Raw genomic sequence first — 22825 nt, 5'->3', positions numbered from 1 at the left:
TCAGAGTCTGAAGTTTTACTGGCCATTGACTATTCCTCCAACACTGGATGCATTGCAATGAGCAATTAGCACTTTCATGTTGAGGCACTTCAGACTTATTTGATGTTTGTCATCCCCTGTTTTTCTTACCTCTCTGTCCCTAAACCTCTTCAGTTTGAGATTCTTCATCTGTGACATGGGACTTCCTGACCTTATTATTAACAAGCTGTAATCATGCAGTATTTCTCCTATAGCCTTACCTTTATTGAGTAATCCTTCTGCCTCTTCACTCTTTCATTTGAAGCTGCACCAAGTTTCTAGTAGGCATAATGTTTTGGATGTGTGTGAAAGTACTTTTTATTAGCAACTTGCCTCTTGAGCTGGTATTTGATCTGGAAATTTACTTTTCATTTACTTTCCAGAATTTTCTGCTTTTCTCGTTGGAACATGATTTTTGTCAAATTTAATAGTTCACCTCATTTTTTAAGTTGAGCTGTTTTGCTGGGGTTTTTTGTTTGCTTTTAAGAGGGTTTTCAGCAAGATAAGAGGCAGTGTTCAGTGTTTAATATGGTATCAAAATGTCTCTTTGTGGCTTATCAACTTTCAGCCTTTCAGTTTCTTTTTTCTTTTTAATTTTTTTTTTTTTTTTTTTTTTTTTTTTTTTTTTTTTTTTAGAATTTGTGCTTATGTTTGATAAAAGCTTCCTTTTGAAGTTCAGCTTGATTGAAGTGGACTTCCAGGGCATTTTTCCTTCCTGGTTGGATATTAAATATCAGTACCTGCAACTGCTATGCCCTCGTCACCACTAACCTTTCACTTTTCACACAGGGTATAAATTACACATCTCTCTTTCCTTTGCAAGATGTATTCTTAGCATTTCTCGCCTTTTATCCATAAGTATCTAACCACCTTTTCTTTCATGCAGTGCAGCTCCAATGTATATAATTGAACTTGAAGCAACTGCTTTGAACATTGTGTCACCTATTTTAGACTTGAAAAAGGGCTTTCAGATGAAAGCTTATTAATTCTCTTCCCCAAATTTATTAGATTGTCTAGTAAAATACAGGGCCTCTGTCCACCCACCTTGTCTCAGGGTCCAGCATGGCAAGGCCTACCCACTGGAGACCCTCCTGCCCCCCATCTACCTGGCACTCAGCTCTCTGAGGGGAATGTGGGAGCTCTGGCTTTGAGCAAGTGTGAGGCCTGGCCAAGAGCCTTGCTTATGCCTTCACAGGTTGATACCTTAAGCACCAGGAAAGCAGCACTAGCTACAATGCAGATGGGTAACATGATGCCACCACTGACCTATTGAGTCAGCGTAACGTAGCTTAAGTCCATAGATACACCTCTCTACCTGGCAAACTCCTGAAGGACTGGGTAGTGATATCCCTACTGACTGCATGGTTACACACACTGTATGAAAATTTCATTTTTCCTCTCACAGGTGGGTCTCTACAGGAGGTTGCATTGCTTTGAAGGTGCCAGTGAGGTGGACCACATAAAGATGGCAAGTTTGGAGCATGGACTGGCACATTTTTGGGCCCCTTGCTACAAGAAAGACATTGAGGCTCTCTGGAGTGTGTCCAGAGAAGGGCAACAAAGCTGGTGAGGGGTCTGGAGCACAAGTCTTATGTGGAGCAGCTGAGGGAACTGGGATTGTTCAATCTGGAGAAGAGGAGCTCAGGGGAGACCTTTAACTCTACAACTGCCTGAAAGGAGGTTGTAGCGAGGTGGCAGTTGGCCTCTTCTTCCATGTAACTAGTGATAGGACTAGAGGGAATGGCCTCAGGTAACTCCCAGGGAATAACCTCCCAGGTAACTAGCGACAGGACAAAAAGGTAATGGCCTCAAGTTGAACTGGAAGAGGTTCAGGTTGGGTAGAAGGAAAGATTTCTTCTCCAAAAGAGTGGTGAGGCACTGGAACAAACTGCCCAGGGAGGCAGTGGAGTCACCATCACTGGAGGTGTTCAAGAAAAGGGTAGATGTGGCACTGAGTGACATAGTTTAGTGGTATAGTGGTGATGGGTTGATGATTGATCAAGATGATCTTAGAGGTCTTTTCCAAACTTAATGATTCTATGATTCTGTGATCTCAGCTGCCTGTGCTACTGCCCTACACTGCAGTGACAGCAAGATGCACAGCACCTGGTAGAGCACCAAGGCAGCGTGTCAGTAACTCAGCCTGAATCACTTTCCCCAGGAACTGAAAGGCTTTCCTTAGCTCCACCAAAAACATCACAGACATCTGCAGACTGAACCCAAACAGTATACCACAGTAATATGGTAGCTTCAGAATATGCACTAGCTGCAGTGTAAATAGGGAATATAAAGCTATATCTGGACATAAAAAGAGGCATAAAAGCATAAGGAAAACTGTTATAGTGCTACTGGTAGAAAGCATTTGACTAACTCCTAGACTGAACACAAAGAACCAACTATATTAGCTATTTTTCTCTTGAGGAACATTAGAGGCTGAGGCATGAAGTCAGTCTTCCAAGGGAGGTGAGTAAAACTTCCACCTGATATTCCACATCATCAGCCTCCATTCAGAGAGATGCACTTCATTACTTTGCACTTTGAGATATGTTGCCATTAAGGTGAGGTATTATGTGGGTAAAAGCCTACATGAATAAATCCTGCAGGGTTTATTTGCCTGTAGTCTGAACTGAGCCCTCTGGAGCTGTTAAGGGGATGAGAAGGAGGCAGCAGCAATCTGAGCTGAGGAGGTAGAAGTGCTGCAGGACTAAGAAAAGACTGGAGTAAGCTTACACATAAAAGGCTTGGAAAATCATTATTTTATATTAAGTTTATGCAAGAGACAAAGAAAAATACTTGGCTGGCTTTCCAGCTTTGTTCAATTTCCTTTCCACGTACACAAAGAAATTTCAAGTGGAGGATTTGCTTTTCAACACTCAAATATTATTTCCATTCGTCCAAGAAGCCCTCCCCCAAATGCACCATATATCACCAGGGACCTGCTCCACACTCCAAATGTTTTTTTCATGTAATAAATACTTGACATTTAGAAAAATCGCTTCAAAATTTACAGAGTGCAGTGCTCACAGTTTGAGATTACCCTCTAAACACCCTGAAGTGCCAGGCACATAAATACATATCTTTGCAAATAGATTCACATTTATTAGTTTTGCAAGTGTATTTTCACTTCTTGGAGATGGATGATTACTGCAAGAAGAAACAGCTCTGGTTTAAATTAAATAGTAAGTGCAGGAGAAAAGCTGATCAAAAGTGTTTAATTCTCTCCTTGTTCTTTTGATTTGTTTTCTGTCTTTGTAATTCAAGTTTCATAATCATGGCACTATACATCTAAACCATTCAGCTGTGCTTTATATCATGGTCCAACCAAACACTGATCAAGCTGTGAAACAGCAGCAATAAATGAAGTTTTAAGAGAGAAAGAAAGCTGTCTATCTGCAGTTCATGCATAGATTTCATCAGACAGAACAGAAATGATTCTCAAGATGTAGACATTACTGGGAGAGGACCAAACATCACTTTTCCCGTTTAAAGAGGGAATAACATGGGACAAAGTGTTTGGCCATCAAGAAATCAAGAGACTGCTTACTACTATTACTACATGGAAATTAAAAGATCCTTACAAAGGCATCCTTCCCTCTGAACAGCAAAGTTATGCCTCATTTCCAGGGACATGTGTGGAAAGGAAAGATAGAAAAGATTTCTGGTGGCCACAAAGTGCTTAGCGTCTCTTCTCACCAACAGGCCTGCAGATGGTGCACGTATTGCAGAGGTTAGAGTATTGATGCAGTTCATGGTGCCATAAAAGGATACAGCCTTAATCAATGAGCAAGATGATCCTTTCATCTACATTATCTGTCAAAAAGTTAAACCGCTTGTCCGAGTTGGATGTTTGTTGTCAGAGGTACATCAGCACCATGGTGGATGAGACAAAGGGCTCATTTCCAAAAGTTCACTGACAGCTGATGAGGGTCAGGTGCACCCAGACTTCTAGCTTTTCAGAGGACAGACTCCACTGGCCAGTCTTCTCTTCAGTACAGGCTGAGCCTTAACAGCTGAAAATACAAGTGTCCAGGGATCCTCAAGCATGTGCTCTGAGCCTATGAGTCAAAGGCTTCCAGCTCAGGAACTGCCTGTGTTTAGCCCCGTAGAGTCTGAGTCAGTAACCATGATGGCCATGCTGATTACAGATTTTTATTTTCATTTCATTTGGATGTGACAAAGCATTGTTTCTTGGCCAAATCAACACTTCAGTCAAACAAAAGTAGCTTGTCTTTTTTTTCTTCTGGCAGATGACAGATGAAGTTGTGTGGAATGGATCGAGGATGGAGGTCCTTGTTAGCACAGAATTATGCTGCTGCCTACCTCGCCCTCTGAGCATAGATAATCAGACTCAAGGAATATGCCACCCAAACAAGCTTCATGACAACCTCTTCATTAATGCTGTGTTACACTGAGAACTGGCACCCACCTATCACTGGTTTTGGTTCTCTGGGGAAGATTTAGCCCATGTCCCAAAGCCCCTCAGATTCACTCAGTTTATGTCTTGCTAATTAATTCATTCAAGTGAAGCAGTGACAATCCCTAAGTGAAAGCAGTATTACTTGCACTGCTAGATTGCCAAACTAAGCAAAAGCCGAAGTACAATAGGATTAAACTACTTTTAATGTATCTATTCAGGGATGCATAACAGTTTAACTACACAAATTCAGTAGTGATTTCAACAGTGAACATTTCACAGTGAAAAGCTTTTAAATTCTTATTAACTTCTCATGACTGTGACAATTGTTTTAAAGATCAAAGAAATTAAGTTGACTATGTTATTGACAAAGGTCCTGATCAACTTGTTCTCATTATATGCTGTCTCTACTTAGCTACAATTTCCATGGTCATGAAGTCTAATGTCACAGGTGTAGTGATCAGACAAGCTCATGACTACACACAGATAAGGCAGGTGGTGGCTCATTTTAGGTTTGTACCTACCTACCCTTCACCAACCCTGTGGGCCGTGGGAGTGAAGTATCTAACTGCAGAAATCATGCCTGAGTTTTATAAACCCGTGAGTCTACGGCATAATTTACCACATCCCAATGTAGATATCTAAAATAAGCCAGATGAATTATGCTCCCCTTCTCTCCATAGACCATGACCATAGTCACATGAAGATCACCTTTGGTGTCAAAATGCATCTGCTACGGTTCACTGCTAGGCTATACAGCACTGAATTCCTTCTCTGAACCATATATTCCTCTTCTCCTTTTCCTTTCCCCTGGTCTGAGGTCACTTTGCAAAGATCTTTCATCTCAGTTGATCTCTTGCTGTCTGGCTTTTGAAATTAATATCCTCAGCAAATCACTCAGCTCCTGCAGAGCACATACAACACAATCAGTATAATTACTTCACGTCACACCTCACTTGTCACTTCACTCTAATGCACTGCAAGTAAGATGAACTTGAAAAGTGCTCTAAGTTAATGTTCTTAGAGTTTCTATTTTAGACTCTTATAAAAGATGTTAAATATATTCAGAGATTTCATCCTAGAAATTATTATCCATATTATAGAACAGCGAGCAGGGCCAACAGAGTTCAGAGCTCTGTAATTAAAGCACTGTTAAAAACCATTCAATGTAGACATGAAAACTGTTGGACAGGAACAATGGGACTCATCTAATAAGTGTAGGAATTTGTAATGTAGAAATTTACATACCAAGTAGTTACTCTGGCTATGAAGTAGCATCTGGTCATTACAGACCATATTGTCTAGCACACAAGTCATCCTGCCTTGAAGTGGAGACTGCAGTTGGTGAGACAAATCTCAGACTGTTTCCCTCTACTGCCTCACTTGTCTTTATGGCAAAGTGAGGTGCCCAAAGACAGCCACAGTGTCACAGCTGTTAGATCTGCCTCCTGCAGCTGCCATCCAGAATTTCAATGTTTGTCTCTTTGAAAGGAAGTTATTCTACACTAGCTTTTGATGAAGAACAGTGTATTTAACATTAAAGTACCATAATCTTCCATTTTAGGTCATTACCCATGTCACTTAATAATGATCCCTCATCTTTCCTTCGTCACATTTCTCTGTGATGTGTTGTGCATGAGCATATCCAAAGGATATTAAATCTGGTCTCTTTTACTTCTGTTCCAGTGTCTCAGAGAATATTTTTGTCTTCTCGGCAACCAGCTTTCAACCCTTTCCTGACAATGTAACTTAAAATTCACTTAAAATCCAGCTAGGATAAGACTCCTTCATTCCTCTTTTATATCATAACCCAGTTTTAGGATGTTTACCAAGGCAGCATGGTTCCAGCCCAACTCCTTCCTCTCCTATTGGCAACTCACATTGGCAATTTCTGCCTTTCTGAAAGGAGCTTTAGGCACCCAGCTGCTGACCAGTCTGGGCAGGAGTTGGTGACAGCCCTCAAGAAGAGGCTGGGCCAGCACAGTGTTAGATGGCAGAGAAAGCACAGGGCTGCCTCCCCTGCAAACAGCAAATTTTGCATAATGTATATTTATTTGTTCATGGCGAAGCTCGAATTGAGGGACCATTACTGAGTGTTTTTTCTCTGGTAAAACTCCGTACATAGTAAAAGAGCAATTTTCTTTCTTACAAAGGAGATAAAAAGCTAAACAAAAGAACTAATGCCACTGCAGGTTTAGAGTTACAGAAGCAGCACTGCTTTTACAATAAAGTCCAATTATTTCTGCCCCTAAAGTCTCCCAAAATGCCTAATAAAGTAATTTAGAAGATGAAAGTTTTTCCATTTCTAATACTCATATCTTTTTCCCAGCACACCCAGTATTTCTTCCTCCAGTAACAGCAGCAGGATGTGACCTTCAGGACTAATTCAACTTTGATTCGCTATACTGCAGAAAACAGGCAACAGCTTAAATGCAGTCCTTGCTGGGCTTTCTCTTTTTACACTTATATGATAAAAGAGTTTCATCTGCATTTATATACTTGAGAGCTAAGGCTTTCATTACGGCATCTCCATTTACCAGATGGTTCCATCTATCAGTCCACACAGTCTGTGAGACCCTACCGCTCCCATCTGCTATGAATTGATTGGCTCTGGCCACAGAGAGAGGATGGTACAGATACTTCATGCAGGATGCAAGAGACAAGCTAAAACATGTATGTGTATCTCAAATCCCAGGCACATTCAGACACTACATCAAGGGTCCCCAAAGAAGAGGCTCTCTTCACACTCTTTTTAAAATACTGATAGTCTTCTTTAGCCCATATACGTATTTTTGCAGCTGAGGGCTGCGGTACGGCCATGACCCTAGGTATGCTAGCCCACGGCCATGTCTTTCATTGTGTGGACGGGCTTTTAGCCATTCTCTTCTCCTGGACTAACCCAATGAACGTAAGTGTCTTTATATTGCACCATCTTAATGTGACACTTTTTACCTGACAGTATTTTGAGGGCGGAGGAAAACCTAGCCTGGTTTTGGCCAATCTTGCTGCACAAAGAAAAATTCTGTCTTAAGTCTTTTTAGCACCAATGACTGTGTGTTTCTGATAGCAGGACTGCCATCTTCATGTGAGATGCCCTCTCCGCAGGAGGATGGTTTCTGCTTGCTGTGAACTAGAAGCAAACTGTCTGACTATCTGACTCCAGGGCACAGCCACTTCCTTCCTGCTCTCCCCTTGCCCAGCCAGCTTTTTGCAGACTGCTCCCTGTCTGAGCAGAGGATGAGGAAGAGGCAATGCCTTGGCTAGGGCAGCACTCACTTGTTCTGTACCTGGACCAAGCAGCCCCCACCACCAGTCAGTGCTGCTCTTTTGGCAAGGAATGGCTCATCAGCAAAATATTTGAGATGGTTAAGATTATTTTGAGATTACTTCTTTCCACAGCAGAAATTACACTTCTGCTTTAGAAATATTTTGGTTTATGTGGACATATTTGCATCTGTATACTCATATACGCAATTCCAGCAAAACTCTTTGTTTTTGTTCATCTATGTAAGTCTGACACACTCCAGGAAGGAGAGAGGTGACAACCACCTAGATCTTCATCTTTGGACAGAAGCCACTTGGTGGTCTGTGATGTCAAATAAAATCTTTCAGTTCTAATCCTCTCTTCTGGCTGTAATAAAATTTGGCAATTACAGTTCAGTCCCTAGAGGGCCCTACAGGATAATACTCCACATCACAAAACAGCTGTATGTATATATTTGCCTTGAGTTGATGAGACAGACAGCTTCTATTTGGAGAAGTCACAGTAAGTAGCACAGAAGCTATCTGGTCATATTTTGCCTTGAAGAAAAAGTAACTGCAGTGAAGGAAAAGACTTTCTTCTGAAACTCGTATGTTCAAAATTCACTCACTACAGGTATCTGTGTATGTGCTCTATGAGCAAAACCTTGAGGTCTACTAGATATGTGTCTACTACGTGTGTACTTGTGATCAGTACTATCTATGAAAATCTTTTACGTGACTGCTTTTAACATTTTCAGATTATCACATTTCAAAGTGTTCAGTCACTTTTAGGGATATTCTTCAAAACTGATGGCTCATTTTAGAGAAAAATTGTAATTTTTTTCTTGTTTAGTTCCTTTTCTTGTTTGATTTTTCTTCAATTCATTTGCTGAAATAAAAAAAAAAAAAAAAATTATTTCCAGTCATTAGAAGTAACAAAAGAAGATGGTTAACTGTGCTGCCATACAGGAACAGAGAAGACTGGTGTGACATGAAGGAATTATTTAAAGAATGTAAATTTGTAGATGTATCCCCACCCCTTCCACCTCTCTTTAAGCATAGCTTGCTTTTTTCCTTGGATGTTTTTAACAAACTGTCCATATTTATACTGACAGTTGCTAACACTTCTGTGGAGAAAAAGACATCTTTAAATTTTTAAGACTCAGGAATTCAAGAAGGAAAAAATAAAATCACAATTATGCCTAAGTCTTTATTTCCAAACAGAAACTGCAAAAATATTCTATTACAGAGCAAGTAACAAGTGCAGAATTCCAAGTATGCATTATAACAGTGAAACCATTGCCTCCTTGACAAAAAAATCATTAGGCACTTAAAACATGAAAACAAAGCATAACTTAAACCAGCTAACAGATGTCTCAACAATACAACTTTATCTTGGTTTTCTGTAATAAAAGCACACACACATTTGAGGGGCTTTCCATGCCTCCTCCTAAATCCTGTGTAGACACTTCTATGTTAGGCTGTACACATGCTACCAATGTCCAAACAGACAATATCAAGCTAACATCTGAAAACATAAATAATTCAGCATTGAGAGAATTTTAGGGTACCTTTTTGGAAATAGCAGCTGCAGAGCCTGTGCTAGCAGCTCTACACAGAGTTTGGTGCTCAAGGAACACAACGATACCAGCTCCGTATCGTATCCGTATACCAGCCACAGGTAAGCTCTGCTTGGACAATGGCATTGAAGTGATTGGAACAGAAATGAATGCAAACAGTGCACCTTTTGAGAGACAAAGAAACCTCTGGGGGAAAAAAAGAAGCTACTGTGGAAATTACATTTTGACACGTCTCTGAAAAGAAGTAAACATGCACTTGGCATCCCTTAGCAATAGTTCCACGTAGAACCTTGCCATTTACCAGTCTCCTTGCTTGTATTTCTTGATCTAAATCAGAAGCAGAGGTGGTCTCTTAGCCTTGTCTTAGAAAGGTAAATCTAAGAAAAACTGTCCAAAAGACTAATGAAAATACCCTTCTAGAAGTCAGTCAGAAAGCCTTACAAATGACTTCGAGTTGCATCATTGCTATTTTAGGGTTGCATTAAGAAAACCATTGCAAATAAGTTGAGGGAGGTGATCTTCCCTTTCTACTCAGTCCCGGGGAGGCCACACCAGGAGTGCTGTGTCCAGTTCTGGGCCTCCAGTACGGAGGCATGGAGCTACTGGAGAGAGTCCAGCAGAGAGCTACAGGGATGAGTAGGAGACTGGAGCATCTCTCAGGAGGAAAAGCTGAGGGAGCTGAGCCTGTTTAGCCCGAAGAAAAGGGGATCTTATCTAAACTTATAAATATCTTAAGGGAGGGTGTCAAGAAGATGGGACCAGACTCTCTTCAGTGGTGCCCAGCAACAGGACAAGAGGCTACAGGCACAAACTGAAATACAGCAAGTTCCACATAAATACGAGGAAACATTCTGTACTGTGAGGGTACAGAGCACTGGAACACGCTGCCAGGGGGTTGTGGAGTCTCTTTCTCTGGAGATATTCAAAACCTGCCTAGACATGATCCTGTGCAATGTATTCTAGGCATCCCTGCTTGAGAAGGGGGCTTGGACCACATGATCTGTGAGGTCCCTTGCACCCTCAGCCATTCTCTGTCTGTGTGAGTGATTATATAAATTTCCCTGCAGCTTACTCTGGTAGAATAAAATGCAGTGAATATTTTAAAATAAATTTAATGCTAGAAGAAAAGAACATAAAGAATATTAACATAAAGAATAGATCTGAAGCTACTATATAAAATGTGCATACAAAACACACAGAAAATTCAGCTACTGCATTTCAATTTCACAGTAATTTAGGAATTATTCTGTACCATAAGCACTACCAATAAACACAATAAGAAGTAGAAAGGTTTTTTTAGGGAAACAGCTCACAGCTGAGCCAAGAGCTGAAAAACCTAACAGGATGCTTACTTGCTGTGACAAAATCTCCCTTTGTCAGGGACTAAAGTGAACACTGAAGAACTAAAAATCCATAATCTTGTCTTAGACTAGAATATCCTGTCCCAGCCATTAGCATTATTCATTCTGATGGCCTCTTGCCATGGAACCATGAATTAATGGTGCAATCATTAAAATACTTCCATCACTCAGTTTTCTGAGATGTCTCCCTCAGTGGAAAGAAGCAAGAAGAAATAGGAAGAAAAAGAAACCAGAAGACAAAACAGTGTCAGGTGCAGCAACTTATGTGGCATATTATTCTGCTAAATCTACCTCAGAATTTAGCAAAAGGCTAAATTATTGATTATTTATTTGATGGCAATGCAAAAATGACATTCCTTTGTGTATTAGACGAGGAATAAAAGAAGCTCCAGCAGTTCTGGTATCTGCAATAGAGAAGCACTGCTGGAGTGTTTTCATCCTTAAATCAGTGTGTGCCAACACTGGGCACTGAAGGGCAGTTACTACTCACACACAGGGATGTTAGCTCAGTAAATTGTCATACATCACAGTAATAAGTTTAATTAATGCATGAAGCTCCTTGGTCTACAGCAAATTCAGACTGATGTAATCCTGATGGTTTAAGCTCTTGGCATATTGCTCAAATTTGCTTGACATGAAGAGCGTGCTGAGACCACTGTCCTGGCTGGACTGGTGCATGGCCACCCCAAAACAATGGGTAGTTCCCTTGTGAGCCAAGGCTCAGGAATAGGAAAGCATTCTGCAATGTGACTTGAGGAAAGAGACTACTAAATAACAGTAATAGTGCCTTTGTTTTGTGGTATGCTGCAGATCTTTTTATGCTCTGTTTAGCCATTATTATAATTTAGAGCCAATTAAGAAACACTTAATATGAGCCTGATGAAAACCTGGAACAAAGCTTAATATAAATTTCCCACTCATTGTGCCTTGTAGCTGAAAGCCTCAAATGATTTCTCCAGAGTATCCCAAGCGATGAGCAGCCTTTAGAACTTTGAAACTTTGAAACTCAGAGAAGGATGACTTTCCTCCCTAAAATGATACGATCTGAAATCAAGAGAGCCAGGCTTTATGGAGTAAAAGCACAGCTTCGGTGCTATTCTTGACTAGCAGACCTGGAGAGGAGAAAGACCAGCTGCTGAAGCATGGTCTTTCTTTTACATGAAGATAAAGGATTACCTGGCTGTGAATATTTGCAGCTAAGATGTATTTAATCAGCAAATTCATGTGTAAGAAATTTACTGCTTCCAAGGATTACAGCACACAAGTGACTAATCAGCTGTTTGAAATAAAGCTGTTTCAGAATAAAGCACTCCACAGGATAGTTCTTGGGCTTGATCTTGCACATATCTGTGCACACAAGTGGACATGGTCTTTACAGACCTGAGATCCCCTGGAGGCACAGCTGTGTGCATCTTCAGGATCTCACTCCACAGATTTGTCACAGGAGAGTGACAGGACAGAGAAAGATTTCCAGATCAAACATTCTATGAACATGGCCATTTCTGGCTGCAGTTCTACTACTGAGTCCACAATGGGTCAAGGTCTATGTGATTAATTAACCCAGACCAACTAACAGATCCAAACATTTGCACTGTTCAAAATCAAATACCACATAGCAACAGGATTCTTTTATTTTTATCTGGCAGTGTGGGGAGGCCACAGAAGGTGCTGGGCCATCTGGATCACTAAGTTTCTCTTCCTGAATCACATAGGATAGAGAACTTTGTCAAGAAGGGCAAGCTGCCAGATGTCTCACTATCATCCAAAGGATGGGAAATCAAAGTGAGATTAACTGCTCTCAAAACTGCCAGCCTTGCTCAGCCCTGATCTCTGCAGATGTTGTTTGAGATGAGCAGAGACTGAAAGCACAGGTGTGCTGAATTGCATGCAAGGTTGTGCAAGCTTACTGCCAGTGAACTGAGAAATACTATTTCCAGCCAAAGTTCTTCATTTCTGAACACACTAATGGTGGGTGACCACTCTGTGCTGCCGTCCTGCCCCCCAGAAGCCTGTCACATCCCCAGCAGTGCCACCTCCCAGCTTGGCTGAGGCTTCAGGGGACGGCTGGGCCTACTCAAGAGCTGTCTGGCACCAAAAGGGCCCCGCTGCGTTCCCCTCCTTTGCTTTGACTCTGAAATTCCCATGGCTCTGTTGGCATGAGACAACTGTCTTTGTTGCCAGGTTAGGTTTTGCCAGCTTGAAGTGCCAAAACGGCTCAGTGCAGGAGCAAGCCAGTGCCAGAGGCCACATGGAGGAAGGGCTGAAGCACAAGGGGACTGGGCCACAGAGCCAGCCATCACTGTTTGAGTTGCCATGGAGCTACAGCCCAGATTTTAGCAGCTCAGGTCAGGCAAGGTGAATATCCCACCACTCTGCCTTCTCCGAGACTGAAAACCAAGCAATCTTAAATGCATTTTGCTGTGCTGTGTGCATAGCAGCTTTTGATTCCTGGCCATACAGAACCACTGCAAACACCACACAGAACTACATAATGTTCCCCTGAGGGAGATGAAGTAACCAGCTCCTGGCAGCACAGGATCCTAGAGGAAAACGCAACACTACAGATTTGGAGGAGAAAAAGGAATAAAAGTAGACAAGCAGGATGTAATCTAAGGATGCTGCGAACTTGTCATGTGCAAGGACACTGTCAGCCTCTGCAAAGGTACAGTGGAAATATTAGCACATTGTTGGTGCTTCTATCTTTAGAAAACTATTTAATCTCTGTATTCACTCCACAGTGTGTGACCACACGGGAGGCTCACAAACCTGAGAAATGATTATTCCTCAAATGGAGGAGAGGAGCTGAAAAGCCCTTCCTAACCCTTGGTCAAGAGTCCTCAATCAAAACTGCTCTCGGCTCATTCTTGCAAAAATGTCACAAACATTCCCAGCCAGGTACAAATCCTATTTATTCATCATTAACCTGGCACAGATGTAAAATAAATGAGAAATAATTTGTTCAGCTGTCAGAGAAAACATCTTTTACCGCAGTGACTGGGATTCAGCAAGTCTTGATTAATCTAACTGGACCTTGTCACAGAGAGACGCTGCTGTTAGCTGCCCAGACTGTGCACAAATTAACAAGAAGTAGCCATCAAGCACACAGCAGCAAGGGCTGTAATAAAACCAAGTGTGAGATCTGCACTCCTCTGATGGGAAGTGGATGAGATGAACATCACATAATAGCTTCGTGTCTGGAGCAAGGCCTGAGAAAGCTACATTAAAAACACATTCTGTACTCCACATAAATCGCTGGCAGCTTAGAGACCATAAAGGAGCGTGCCTTCAGGTCACTGGCAAGTTTAAACTTTGCTAAAAACACAAAAAAGTCAAGGTGTCTGTCCATGTCATGGAACTTTGTTTTCTCTCATTTGTGACTGATCCATTAAATCCTTCAGTTTAGACATGTTTTGTCGAGGAAACTGGAAAAAGTTTCTTCTTTTCAGCTACATCTCTCTTAAAATATATTCCAGTAAACTTTCGACTATGTGGTACGAATATCACAGCTGCACAGAAATGTTCCAGACACACGGTAACTCCAACTCTTCGTGGTGTGTCATGGTACACTGTATAGATTTAATCACTGAGATAAGGTAATACAGTGCTATCAAATACCTTTGCAAAAAATTGTTTCTCAACTTCTCTACTTATACAAAATCAGGTTTTCCACTATACTTATGCTGAGTAGTTCATCAGATTTAGTCTGAGCACCTCTTGTGATGAAAGGCTGAGGGAGCATCACCCCTAAGTACATACAAAGGTGAGTGCCATGCTGCGTACTGTCCTCTTCCTACACAAAGCACAGCAAGAGTCCAGGGCTATAAAGACTGATCAGGGATCTACCACTACTGCCTAGCTGCAACCACAACATCCACATTACTAAACTAAGGCTCCGACAGGTGCTTATTACAGCTTAAAAATTTCAGCATTTCAGAAAATGGAGCTCTTGCCTGGACATAAAGTCTGCTCTGATTTACATGGCAAGAAACATTCTCAAGCACAGAGGACAGCTGTATGCCTCTGTTAGCAAACCCTCCTTGTCTCCAAACAGAACAGTAGTTCTGACTCTGAAACTCTTTAATGCTCTGCTGCACATGTGGCACTGATATCTCCCTGGGCTGAGCTCAAGAAAATGGAGCCAGCCAGGACAGAAGAAAAGAAACAGTTTTGGGAAGGAATGAAAAAAATCTTTGGAGTCCTCTGAGATAATAATCCACAGGCTGAACAGAACACAACAAGAGGGGAAATGCTACACAGTCGAGATCACCTCACTGCATGACACTAGGCAGGAATAAGTTACAGTCTTCGCCTGAGTACAGGTATTTTGTCTCCTGGATGAAATATCAGGTGGTTCTCAATCTCCGTTGTTTCTATCACTCAAAGTACGAGTACACCACTTTTCACAGCTTCATTACACTCAGGTACAGTCTACGTGAGTGATTTATAGCATAGAAGAGCTCTTCTTGGAGTAAATTTATGTTCCATGTGTAATTGGGGTCTTGCAGCAGGCAATCATCCACCACACTCGTAATGTGGATGCAAAGTCTAACAGCAGCTAGCTCTGCGTGAGTGGCAGATGCCGTGGCCAGAAACTGGCACAAATTCCACTGCTAGTGAGGACAAAACATGGACGTGTGGTGCTGGAACCAGAACGGTCTCAGTGAATCAAGCCCTTGTGCTCGCCTCTTCCAGCCACCAGCTGGTAAGGCAGCTGTGCCCATCAGCTCAATTATGACATCTTTGCTTCTCTTAAAAGCCCTACCAATATTCAATGGTCCACTTGTGTATCGGTGGTGTCATTCAACACCCCAAAGAACTACCTTTTTTTTAAGTCTTGTTTTGCAAAAAAATGAACTTGGTGCTGATATACGTAGCTGGGTTTAGGGACACTTTTGGGTAGGGGTAGTGAGATTCTGATATCATCTTGGAAATGGATCAAAATGCTGAACATTTCTCAGCTAACAGACCTGCAACAGTAATGACTGATTCAAACATTTTTAGAAATATTTATGTGATTATAAAACTGCTGCAAGTTAAGCTTTCAAATATTACAGCAATATAGAAATGCTCTTATAAGATATCAGTCTAAAAGATATTTTATAAGGTTCAATACATTTAAGTAGGTTTTTTGAGTGTTTTTTTTTTTTTTTGCAGAAATAATCCTCAATGAGTGGAATACTGAATGCTCTGTAAACTATCAGTTGATTGGGGATTTAGTGCTACTGTAGTAAGATGAGTTTTAGTAAGGAAAAACCTGATAGTATCTGACTAAAAGGATAGGAAGGACACTTTATCTTTGATTTGATCATTAAGTAGACTCAAAAAAAAAAAAAGCCTCTTGCAACAGAAACTGGTTACTACAATTCTTTTTTCTGCAGTAAAAAAATGTAAGCAGTAATATACCAGCAGCCACAGCTAGAGGAACAAGTGTCTGTAGCTCCCATTAACGTTAATGTGATTCTTTATTTCACTTGTGCTCATTGCAGAATGTTGTTCCACTGGACCACATGGAAACTTTAAGCACAAGAACTGCATGGGGTTTTAATTAAGCGACTGTGGTTTTCTTTCTCATATGTCCCAGAATAGGAGAAGAGTTTGGGGTTGGCTCTAAAAGAAATGCTCTCCTAACGATGCTCAGTGCAGTTTCTTTATCTGTAGTCACATAGGGAAAGGTGTTATGCTAGGTGAAAAAGAAATAGAAAAAATGGTAGGTCTGGTACAGATCATTTTTTCTAGTGAATAGTCCATCTCGTATGTCAGCACAGATATGGATCTGGGATTGTAGGAATGTGTGCAAAGTCATGCCCTACCAGGACTTTGGGGAATGCAGCATGAAACCCAGTTAACTGTCCTCATTTGGAGTTGAACTGGAGCTTATACAGGAATACAAGCAAGAAGAGGGGTTTAAAAATAATTATACAGCTCTGGTTCCTTAAACACTTCTTCACAAAATTAACATAATTCACAGGAGTGATCCCATTGCATCTACAGCATTACTCACTGGCCACAGAATTAAAGCACATGAACTACTTGACTATCTCTAACCTGAGGGATTTTTTTTTTTTTTTCATTTGTGCACCCTGGGACAAGCTAAGAGTGACTTAGCTCTGAATTAATTACTCCACTGTAGCTCTTTTCATCATCTTTCTCATGTATACAAACACTAGTGTGAGTAAAGCATTCACTGCCAACTTGGGCAGCTACCACACAGCAGCTATTGCCCATGTTCCATGATACTGATTAAAACAGAGACCTTACATCAAAATAATTTAATGATACTTTAAGAAGAAAAACATTATGAACATCATATATTGCCACCATCCTGAGATTGTGCTTTGCTACAATTAAAACCACAGTCAGAAGTTTCAGAATTTACACATAAATGTTATTTTGTATTAAAAAAAGAATACTTAAGAATCAGAAATGTAGCAGTCAATGTGTGAAAAATCCTTTTCTCCCCAAATGTAAAATATTTATCTATTGTAATGACGCAGTTTACAGCTCACAAAATCACATCAGATCAAATCCAACATCGAGTTGCTAAGATATACACAAATTGTCTCCTTTGGATCATCACCCTGGAATTAAAACAATAAAACATGTTACTGATATTATTAGTACAGTAGGAAAAGCACTTTTTATATTCAAAACCAGCCAATAGCTTATTCTTCTGTGTATGTATCTCACCTTCTTCATGTGCTTTTTCAGCTTTATTACAAACTGGAGGTTGCTGACATTTATTACACAGGCTCACAAAAGTCTCCTGGCTAAGCTGGGCTGCCAGTGCCCAATCCAGCTCAAGCATCTGCTCTTTCTAAAGGAGGAACGCTTCTTTCCAGCACCCCACCTGCACCACCCTCTGCAGCTTTCTAACATGAACAGGGCTGGGCGCAACCACATCCACTGCTAATCTGAACACGGGTAGCCTTTAAATTGTATTATCTTAATCATACTTTGAAACAGCTAGAGAATGAATTTATTCTGTTTATTCAACAGGCTAGTTCTGCTGCTATAAAACACAATAAAACCCTCCTAAATCTGTACAGATTTTTTTTCCATTTGATTTAACATCTAATGTAAATTCTAATCTGATTTAATCTTTTTTTTTTTTATAATCTGGTGGGGTTTAAATAAACAGAAGCAACTAATCTCCACTTGTTTCGTTACTGACATTATTCTTATTGCACTTAGCTCAGTGGCTGAACACATGAGCAAAATGTATACTTTAAAGCTATGTGGCAGGGGCACTAAAGCAGAAGACCTTTTTTTTAATGCTGCACACATCTAATAATTTGATGCTGGATAATATTTGGGGAGGCTGAAATTTAGCTGCCTGGCAGGAATCCAGATGTGTCCTTATTTTCAAAATGTGATATTTTTCTCCTTAAAAGTAAACTGCGATGTAGCTCACGTGTCTCCAGCTACACTGAGACACTGCAAGGATAAAAGAATTCCAGTAGAATTTAAGCTCATATTGGTATCCTACAACTATAAATGGGCTTTTTATAACAATTATATTTATAAATAGATTATTTATAATGGTATTTATAACTGATTTGCATTTCCAGGAACTTTTAATATTAACAAAATACTACATGCTGGCAGGGTGGCATAACCCGGTTATGTTTGATGAGAAGAGGATCACGACTAAGGAGGCAGGCAGCCACCTGCTTTGCACGATGCTGCCCAGCTAGCTCCACCTCAACTGGAAGGCTGCATGACTTCTCTCCCTGTTACAAATAGATGGCTTTTCTTCATCTGCTTGCAATTAAAAACCCAGACCCAGCTGTTACTTTCCAGGTAACACACAGTCACACTCAGCTGAAGGTTCAGCAGCCCTTACGCTCTAGCCACCAGCATTTCCCTGCTCAGCCTCTCCTCCTGCAGCACCTTCTGCTCAGACAGTTGAGCACTATTCCCTGCCCCGGGCTCAGGGAGTCTCAGTTCCATTCTTATTCACCATGGTTCTTTTCTGCTGCTTAACGCTGCCGTGCTGTATGTCAAAGCAATACATACTCATCTTCCCCACTGTCTCTCTCTAGCAAGCAGAAAACCTGATGGTTTCTTGGTCAGATATTGTTTGCATTTTAACCAGGCTTCTGAGCCATCAAATTTTTGCCAGTCTGATTAATTTATCATCTGGCATTTTTTCTAATCAGATTTTTCTCTCTATTTTTAAACAGGATTCAGGCCATTTCCCCGCCCTGAGCCCATGTTTACTTGAAGCTAATGACATGCCTTTCAGGCTTATCAGGTTAAAGCAATGAACAAACAAGACTTCTTCCTTCAGCTGCAGGGCCATAGCAAAAATGATTCTGTAATTTAATAAAAAATAATAAAGATCATTATTTTAATTACATTTTGAGATTTTGCTGATGTCCCATTTCCCATCTTACAATCTGCGATAGGTATGCATCTACTTTTGCGAAGACATGCATTTCTGTTGAGCACAATCTTAACAGTGCGGGAGCGGATATTAAGGCTGATGGAGTTTCCCACATTGTTCAGAACCAGTTCTAAAGGACTCTCACACCTGACAGTCCCTTCTATCCAACAAGCAAAGTGCACCTCTGCAATGGCAAGAATGGCAAGCAACACTGCAGAAAATATTCATTGGGATGCAGGTATGCTCTCCCTGTGGTGTTCCCTCCCTGCTATCTGCTTGCAATGCAGGTGCTTGTAGCACAGCACTTCTTATTCATCTACTTCTTATTTACAGCAGCAGACTTGTGTTCCAGTAACATGTGAGGGAAATTCTGCCTGAGACCTTCGTGGACACCCAGTGATATAAGGAAGCTTCAGCTACCCACTAACAAGGAAGTGTGGGGAGCAAGAGTAACATTAAAGAGAAATTGAAAAGAGAAATGAGATTGTTCAGTTTTTAGAAAAAGTCATCTTCTGCAAAATATACTCTTTATAGGATTTCAATTATCTTGTATATTTGATAATAGTAGCAGAACGATAGCTCATACTGAAAGCATTTAATTTCTTTTTATTAAAGCACTAACTTTTCTCTTTGTAAATAGAAGCGATTAACACAGTGGAAAAAAATCTCAAGGCAGCACAACTTATCCTTCTGGTTGCTTTTTCCTTTACAGCTCATTTTGCAAATTTGACCACAAAAATCATTTTCAGTCTGCAAAGCATGGACAGCATTTAATTAACCCATACAGATGCTTAAACATTTTTGTGGCTTCTATCTACTTCTCTCTGGATGAAAAATTCATAAGGAGCTGCGTTTCATTTTGCTATTTGGTGTAGTTACTACAATTAAAATTACATGGAATGTCTCCAGTGATTTATATTGCAGAAATAATAAATACAATGGAAACTGCAGGATATAAACAGCTTGGCCACTAAGAAAAATACATTATGTATTTCTTAACCTTTCCAAGATGCTGCAACCTTTTGCAAGCAAAAAAGCTTACCTTAGCCACATGAAACCTCATGCACATACACCTCCTTTTAAATAATCTCCTACCATGGACTAGAGACAAGAACGGACTCCCCAGATAGGCTAGAAGGGACTTAGAAACTATTTTATTTTATGCTAATAATACATGAAAGCAGTTTATTTTTCTATTTCTTCAAAGAAACTTACACCATAAAAGGTTGTGCCTTTTTGGTATTAGCAATCAGCTAGTTTAAAACTTAGCAGTCTCTGACTACAAACCAACTGCGAATGTATCTTTGACAGCATGTTTTCTAAATAGCATCAAAAGGTACTTTCAAACATATTTCACAACTGAGCCATGAAAAAAAAAAAGCCTTTAGCTTTCAAACTTTCTGGCTTGAGCAAGATGATGCTATTTTAGCTTACTGAAATAGAAATACAGTAGTAGGATTACATCGGTCCAATTAAAGTCCACTGCATGTGGTGGTTTTACTGTACAGTTCACTTACTGTTATATTAACTTGAACCCTCTGGGAAAACAGAGTTGAAAGGCAAATCTGATGACAGTATTCTGAACTGGGGAATTTCTGAGTTAGCTTAGAAAATGAAGAAGTACAGGCACAGAAACAAGCTACCCAGGGCAGTGGTCACAGCCACAGGCCTGCTGGAGTTCAAGAAGCTTTTGGACAATGCTCCTAGACATTGGGTTTGCATTTCAGGTGGTCCTGTGCGGAGCCAGGAGTTGGACTCAGGGACCCCTGTGGGTCCCTTCCCTTGAGACATTCTATGGTTCTATTCTAAGTGTCTACACAAATAGGGAAAATCAAGATTGAAAACATGCAGACAAATATTTTCAAAGTCATCTGTAACCTGTACGTGGTAAAATGGGTGAAGGTCAGGGGCCAGACTGTTTGCTGTATTTCTTTAAGGAAGTGCACAGAAGGCAGAGGACCAAGGGGAATGGAACAGTTTGAAAGAACAGAGAGGGTATGACACTTCACCCTGTATTTGTAACTCCCAGATTCCAGGTTCCTTCAAGGTAAAATGCTCAGCAAGATCTGCTGTAGTGTACGGCAGCTTCTTCACTGCTGTCCACAAGCTGCTCTCCAGCCCAGGGCTGAGACAGCATACTGCTCTAAACAGATCTTTCCCTAATAAGAGGGAATGAGAGGGAATAAGAGTGCATACACATGCTAGTCCTACATGGGGCCAACTTAATCCTTACTTTGGCCTCTGTATATACCTGGAAATACTATGTCAGGATTAGATGTCTTCTCTTGTTGATTACAGTACAGGACTGCCTTAAATAAAGTGATTCACAAAGGACGTTGGTTCAAACCAAACATAGGTTGATGGAAACATTTATCTGAGATGAGGAGACACTACTGACTGACTGTGAATTGCAGTGATACTGCGTGTTTAGCTATCCTCCCATCTAAAGTTCACACTTAGAAAGCATTTCTCAGCTCTGCAGTATATTATATATATCCAATCTTTTTCATGAACTCAACATTTGTTGATTGTAAGGTAGAAACATCTCCTTAAGGAGATGTTTTGCTTTGATACATGACTTAAATAAAGACATTTAATGTCATAGGAATGTGACCTACCTTTTTAGTCTGATTCACATTTACCAAACTGCAACTTCAAAATGCCTTTGCCATGAAGCTGAAGGATCTGGTTGTATTCTTTGGGCATTGCATGGAAACCTGGTTTGGGCAGCTGATTGTCGTAATAGTGGTGGCTGATTGGCATCTTTTCTGTGGATTTTGAGAAAGGCCAGAAGCCGTAAAGCTTCACATTCTCACACAGCTCAACAGCAGCACTAGTGATCATAAAACCAGATGACAACCGGTAGGCTTTCACACCCTTAGTTCTCCAGAACTGGGCAAGACTTTTCAGATAGGTGGGGTGAAAAAATATTGCCCTTTGGGTTGCTTTGAACTCTTGCAGAGTGTGATAGACTTTAAAAGAAGTAGCTGTGTTGCTTCTGAAGGAAAATGCTGGCAATAAAAGGAAAGCATCTCCATAGACCGCAACGTTCTCCACAAATTCCGTCTTCTTTTCATTTAGTTTGTTGTATCTGCCAAGTACAACATTTTAGGAAAAGAGTGAATGGAATACACTATGAAGTAAATATATTACAGACCAAGACTGTATAACGGCACTTGCATATAGGAGTTGTAAACTCTTGTGTACCAGCTCAGCTTGTCTACATTGTGAGTTTATGATAATCTGTTATATCTTGTCACATGCTGTAAGGAAAAATCTGGCTCTTTTGTATAATAAGAACATATTTCATATGATTGATTTGGCAACACAGGGGTTACTTGAGAAGAAAAATTCACTGCTAATGAGACTAGGACCTGTTTACAGAAGTGGTTGATTCAAAAAATTTTGAAGGAGGATTCAAAAAAAAATTATATATCCTCTGCTTAAGGATACTTCCCTAATGGTACGTACTACATGTATCTGTGAAAAGTGTTTCTTCCACCAGCATGTATACAATAACCCCTCTTCAAACCTTGGGTGTCTGCCTTGTGTGGAAATACTATTATGCACATGAGCAGTCTTGAAGCATTAAAGATGAGCTGGTGCTCAAGTTTTGCAGGGTTTTAGTTGCTTTTGACATGCTTTTAAAACAGCTGAAATATAGGTGTGTCTATTTATCTCCTTTGACAACAAAGGGAGCAATGGTGTTCTAATTTAACAGATGAAGAAGATTTATCCTCAGTTGCTTTGGTTCCCCAGCAGTCAGCAAAGAGACATTTTTCCCACCATTGAATAATGCAGTGCTTCCAAATACTGAACTTTT

At 40.5% G+C, this 22825-nt stretch overlaps 1 protein-coding gene across 2 annotated transcripts in view; it reads right to left on the bottom strand.

Annotated features, from left to right (window-relative positions):
* Positions 2609 to 22825, bottom strand: part of ST8SIA6 (ST8 alpha-N-acetyl-neuraminide alpha-2,8-sialyltransferase 6) — a 52799-nt gene continuing 32582 nt past the window's right edge. Inside the window, exons 8-9 of one of the 2 annotated variants that reach the window (XM_021387852.1) lie at positions 21621 to 22093; positions 2609 to 8564 (exon numbers count right to left, since the gene is read on the bottom strand). In XM_021387852.1, coding sequence (XP_021243527.1) covers positions 21625 to 22093 — 469 coding nt within the window. In that variant the 3' untranslated portion in view covers positions 2609 to 8564; positions 21621 to 21624. Of the gene's footprint in view, positions 8565 to 15751; positions 17195 to 21620; positions 22094 to 22825 lie in introns of those variants that run through there. The other variant, XM_021387851.1, reaches the window with a different exon arrangement.

This window comes from Numida meleagris, chromosome 2, assembly GCF_002078875.1.
Source record: "Numida meleagris isolate 19003 breed g44 Domestic line chromosome 2, NumMel1.0, whole genome shotgun sequence".
In the NCBI taxonomy this organism is placed as follows: domain Eukaryota; kingdom Metazoa; phylum Chordata; class Aves; order Galliformes; family Numididae; genus Numida; species Numida meleagris.
Note: the sequence above shows the minus strand (reverse complement) of the source record. Positions and strands in the feature narration are given on the sequence as shown.